The 4,992-nt window shown below is 33.5% G+C and overlaps 1 protein-coding gene across 11 annotated transcripts in view; it reads right to left on the minus strand.

The window, feature by feature from the left end:
• Positions 1–581: 581 nt before the first annotated feature.
• Positions 582–4,992, minus strand: part of nipblb (NIPBL cohesin loading factor b) — a 28,376-nt gene continuing 23,965 nt past the window's right edge. For all 11 annotated transcript variants that reach the window (XM_016556600.1, XM_016556609.1, XM_016556608.1 and 8 more), the window contains 6 exons: positions 4,411–4,611; positions 4,126–4,272; positions 3,094–3,416; positions 2,814–2,988; positions 1,735–1,911; positions 582–1,643 (listed from right to left, as the gene is read on the minus strand). In XM_016556600.1, coding sequence (XP_016412086.1) covers positions 1,278–1,643; positions 1,735–1,911; positions 2,814–2,988; positions 3,094–3,416; positions 4,126–4,272; positions 4,411–4,611 — 1,389 coding nt within the window. In that variant the 3' untranslated portion in view covers positions 582–1,277. The remainder of the gene's footprint in view (positions 1,644–1,734; positions 1,912–2,813; positions 2,989–3,093; positions 3,417–4,125; positions 4,273–4,410; positions 4,612–4,992) is intronic.

Genomic DNA, 4,992 nt, shown 5'->3' on the forward strand with positions numbered 1-4,992 from the left:
AAATAAATGCTGTTCTTTTGGTCATCCTATTTATCAAGGAATCCTGAAAAAAATGGATCAGTTTCCACAAAAATATGAAGCAGCACAACTGTTTTCAATATTGATAATAATATGAAATGCTTCATCAGCAGCAAATGAATACTTGAGCACGAAATCAGCATATTAGAATGGTTTCTGAAAGATCATGTGACTAAAGACCGGAGTAATGACTGATGAAAAATCCGCTTTGCATCACAGCAATAAATTACATTTTTAAATAGATTTAAATAGAAAACAGTTATTGTAATAGTATTTTACAATATCACTGTTTTTACCCTATTTTTGATTTTGAAAAAATGCAGCCCTGTGAGCATGCGATTTCTTTCAAAAACATTAAAATTGCAGACGGCAAACTCTTGAATAGTAGTGTATACATATGCAGACATCTATAATAAATGACATTCAGTCATAAAATAAGATCGAAAGCCGACGCAACAACACTTTTAAAAACGATGCATGAACGTGAACATCAAAAATCAAAGTCAAACGCAAACCAGACAAGTAACATAGAGAAGTAAAAAATTTATTGCAGTATTTGCTCCTCCACACATGCTGGGGGTCCCTCGTCCCGCTGTGGGGTGTAGAGACCCAAACGCTGACCCAATACATCAAAATCTACATTTACAAAAAAAAACTCCCTTCCATGTAGGCGAAAGATACTGCATGCTCTGCTTTCAACTGAATAAATTATGTTCAGGAGACTCCATTTTACAGCACAAAAGAAGTAAAACATAAAGCAGAGGAGATGTTTAAAAGTTTATTTCCCTGGAAACTGAGCTAAGCTAAAGAAATCCATCCGGTGCTAGGTTAAACTCCAAGGTCACTTTATTAAGAACATCAACAGACTAATTTCCAACATTCACTTTAGGTTTATTTCTTTGAACAGATTTTTTTTTTTTTCGTCAGAGATATAAACATTTTTTGTTTCTGTTTTGTGTTAAACTATGATACAGTGGAGGGGGGAAAAAATTCAAACAACCAAGTTGCTGCACAACAGCGAAGGAGCTCCGTTTCTTTCTTTTCCGTTTAACTTAAAAGATGTACAGGATTCACATCTACATTTCCAAACAGACCACACTTTTAAAATCGTCGTTCCTTAATTCGACCAGTTCCGCGTTGGATCTTAAAACCTGTGAGTCTGTAGTTCTCTTTTCTCTCCGACTTATGTTTACAAAACGTTAAATCCTGATGAAATTTGGCTGCTGAGAGTTTGTTGGGTGTAACAGTTCGAGAGTTAATTAGCTGGAAGTTCCTTCCTTGGCTGCGTACAGTGAACGTAAATTCTGCACTACTTTGTTGGTCAGTTTGTGCGCGCTTGTCAAGGCAATTTTCTTGTAAATAATGTCAGACTCCTTTATAGTGTCCACCCAAGGCACCAGTTTACGTCCGTTGCGTTTCTTGGCCTCCGCCCAGGTGCCGGAGTACGACCCGGCCATCCAGCGAATGCTGTAGCCTGTGCTTGTCTTATGAATAACACGCGCTATCTGCGGCCGGTCCTTATACTTGGGGCAGCAGATAGCGATGACGTCCATGGCTTCTAAAGTTTCGTTCATGTGACCTGATGCCTCTGCGGAATCTCCGCCTTTCCTGGATCTCCGTGACGACTAGAAGAGAACAAACACATGGTGTTTTCAAGTGACAGTAACTCAAGACATCAAGAGTCGAATGAAAACATCAGCATCTGGGCTTTCTTACCCCAGGAGCCTTTTCGTCCGCATCACTGTCGTCATCGTACGAGTCGGCAGCATTATTCTTGGGGCTGGAGCCTCCTAGTAGAGCAGTGATGGCTTTATTTCTGGCGTGGATACTGGCTGAAGCCTCCCCTTCCTCATCTTCCTCATCTGGGTCCAAGTGCTCCATCAGAATCTTAAACTGTGGAATAAAACATTTAGAGATGGTCAGTTTGACTCATTTTTGTGAAACAGTACAAAAAAAATATTTTTGTAATATATAAATTCAAGACAATTCAATGAGCTCTTTGTGTCAAAAAATCTTCAAGTTCAAGTCTTCTTTTCTTCATATATTAAATGTCTATTAAATGACTGTTATTTTTGCATTATTTATATAGTATTATAATCTTTATAAATATTTTAAATTACCTTATTTTTTATATATTTTTAGTTTTTATTTTAATTGGAGTAATTTTGGTGTCATTTTAAATAGAAAAAAACTAGCCTTATTTTTATAACTTAAATTTATTTCGAATATTTATATTTTATTTGAGCTTAATTTCAATTAATATAATAGTTTGTTTTAGTTAATATCAATACTGGTTTTACTTTTTTTTTTATTGTTGAGTATATAAAAATACAAATTCATATTTTCATATTATGCACATATTAAACCATTAAATATATATTAAATCATTCTTTTGTCTTTTAATACAAAAAAATCATTAATGATTATTAAATGAAAAATTATGATATTAATGATTATTAATTATTGAAAAACAACATGCCCTGATTATTTGACTGAAAAAAGTAACAAATCAAACGAAACATGAAAAATGGATGGAAAAAAGAAATTAAATCTTTAAGTAATTTTCAAGCTATTTCAGAGCAAAACAAAAAAAATTATATATATATATATATATATATAAACAGAGATAATAAAAAAAAAAGACTGAAAACGTAAATAAATTAAAAAATACAAAAAAAATTTTTTTTAAATATGAACAGAAGAATAATTAGATTTTTTTTTTTTATAACTCAGCCTTTCTAAACAGCACCGTATGAGGCAAAACACAAATAAAAAGTGAAAACCAGAATGTTTACATCTAAATACTGTCTGACGACTCTCCTCTTGACATCGTAAGTAAGATCTGCATTGGACAGGCTGTTCGTCAGGTAGTCTAGTGTCTGCCGTGGGTTGAAATGCACATTGGCCTTCCTGTTTACAGCCTTATCATAAACCTTTGCAGATTCGGTAGGTGAGTACTTCTGAATTTTACTGCAGGAAGAGACAAAGAGGCGTTTGTTATGAAGCCAGGGCCATGAACACATTACAATAGTCATTTCAGACCAGAATGCATTTGGACTAGCGATTAAAGCTCACCTGTCAGAGAAGCCGTAGAGGTTCTTAAGGTGCTGCTTGAGCATCAGGAGCAGCAAGATGCCCTGAGAGGCGTTGGCAAAGTCCAATAAGGGCTCGGGGTTGTCAGGTAGACGCAGCATGACCTTGTCCACGTCCTCCAAGTCGAGGTCTGAATCTGAGTCAGAGTTCACTGCAGCGGATCGTCTGGGTTTCTTGGGCCGGCGGATGACTTCATCGCTGCTATCACTATCACTGCTGCTTCCTCTGCTACTTTCATCCTCAGAGCCATATTTTTTCCCTCTTTTTTTCTTCTTTTCCCGTGGTCTAGGCTCTTTTAGCAAAGACTGCAATACAAGACAAGATTATTAGAAAAAGTAATGTCAGCTCTCACAAAAAAGGTACAAAAAGGACCAAAAAAAAAAGAAAGGTGATGCAACCCTTGTTACCACTATGTAAATACATTTTAAAACCTGTGATATTACTGTTAACAAAAACTAAAACTATCTATAAAAAAATCGTATTTGTTAATTAAAATAAAGCTCAAATAAAACAAAATAAAATATCATATGAAAAACTAATATATATATATATATATATATATATATTTAATAAAATTAAATGCAAATTTACAAAATTACTGAAACTAAAATTAAAAATTAAAAGCTAATATTAATAAATAATTAATTAATAATTAATATAAATAAATTAATAAATGAGTATATAAATAACACTTAAATAAAACTGTCTACACCGTTTTTTTTATAGCATTTTTTAGAATTAAATTTCTAGAATTAGCCCTAAAAAATGTTTATAAAATAAAATAAAAAATAAGGGCTAGCAAGCTTGGAATCAAATGTTGGTTTGTAGATACTAATCAATTTAAGGTGCTGCTTGAATATCTGCCCTAAATTAAGATGATTTATATCTACCATCATTTTATAAAAAAATAAAAAAATAAATAAAGAACACTTTTTCTAGACTACTATGAGTTTAAGAGAGTTGCAGTAAAAGGATAGAAATTCAACACACTGAGTGGTTGAAAAAGCACCACACCTCTTTGAAGGACTGCAGCAGGTTGCTGCCGGACACTGATAGTGTGATGTCTACATGGTGCATAATGAACAGCGGCTCTTCCTGACTCTGATATGGGAAGCAGGCGAGATTGTCTGCGACATACAACAGCATGTTCACGTCTGACTTCTAAATGGGAAGAAAGCAAAACAACATTATTCAAGAAACACTATATGAAAGCATAAACTGTAGTTACAGAAGATAAAAGAAAAGAAAATATACCACAGAGTGACACATAATGCAAAACATTAAAAAAAGGTCACTAACCGCGCTGTCATCAAACAGGTTGAGCAGCGAGATGAGGAAAGCCCTGCGGTGTTGCCTGTTTCCACGCACCATGGTGTAGAGGTGAGAGCAAAGAGCTGTGTTTGTCTCATCCTGTCGGAAACCCCTGATTAACATATCCTTTGAATCCACAATGGCTTGCTGCACCTGATAGGACATCTTCATCCCCGCCACAGCCTTCATCTGTTTGAATGGCATATACATCCAGTGTTATTTCAGTATAACTGACATAATATTAGAACTTTATTTCATATTTTGAATTAATTTTGTTTTCTGTTTTCATTTTAATTTGTAGTTTTTGATTGTGATGTGTGGTTTTATGTAATGTATATATATATATTACTTTTAGTATTTTTTTTTAAATATGTCTAGTTAGTTTTTATTAATTTTTATTTTAGTTATTTTAGTACGTCAAGTTAAACTAAATGAAAACGAGATATGTTGCTTTATATATCTATCTATAACTATTTGAATCAGATGTTAATTATAACACTTGTTAACAACAGCTGTGAGGATTTTTTGAGAGGATTATATATATATATATATATATATATATATATATAT

The sequence above is a fragment of the Sinocyclocheilus rhinocerous genome, unplaced genomic scaffold, assembly GCF_001515625.1.
Source record: "Sinocyclocheilus rhinocerous isolate Xijiao unplaced genomic scaffold, SAMN03320098_v1.1 scaffold106, whole genome shotgun sequence".
In the NCBI taxonomy this organism is placed as follows: Eukaryota; Metazoa; Chordata; class Actinopteri; order Cypriniformes; family Cyprinidae; genus Sinocyclocheilus; species Sinocyclocheilus rhinocerous.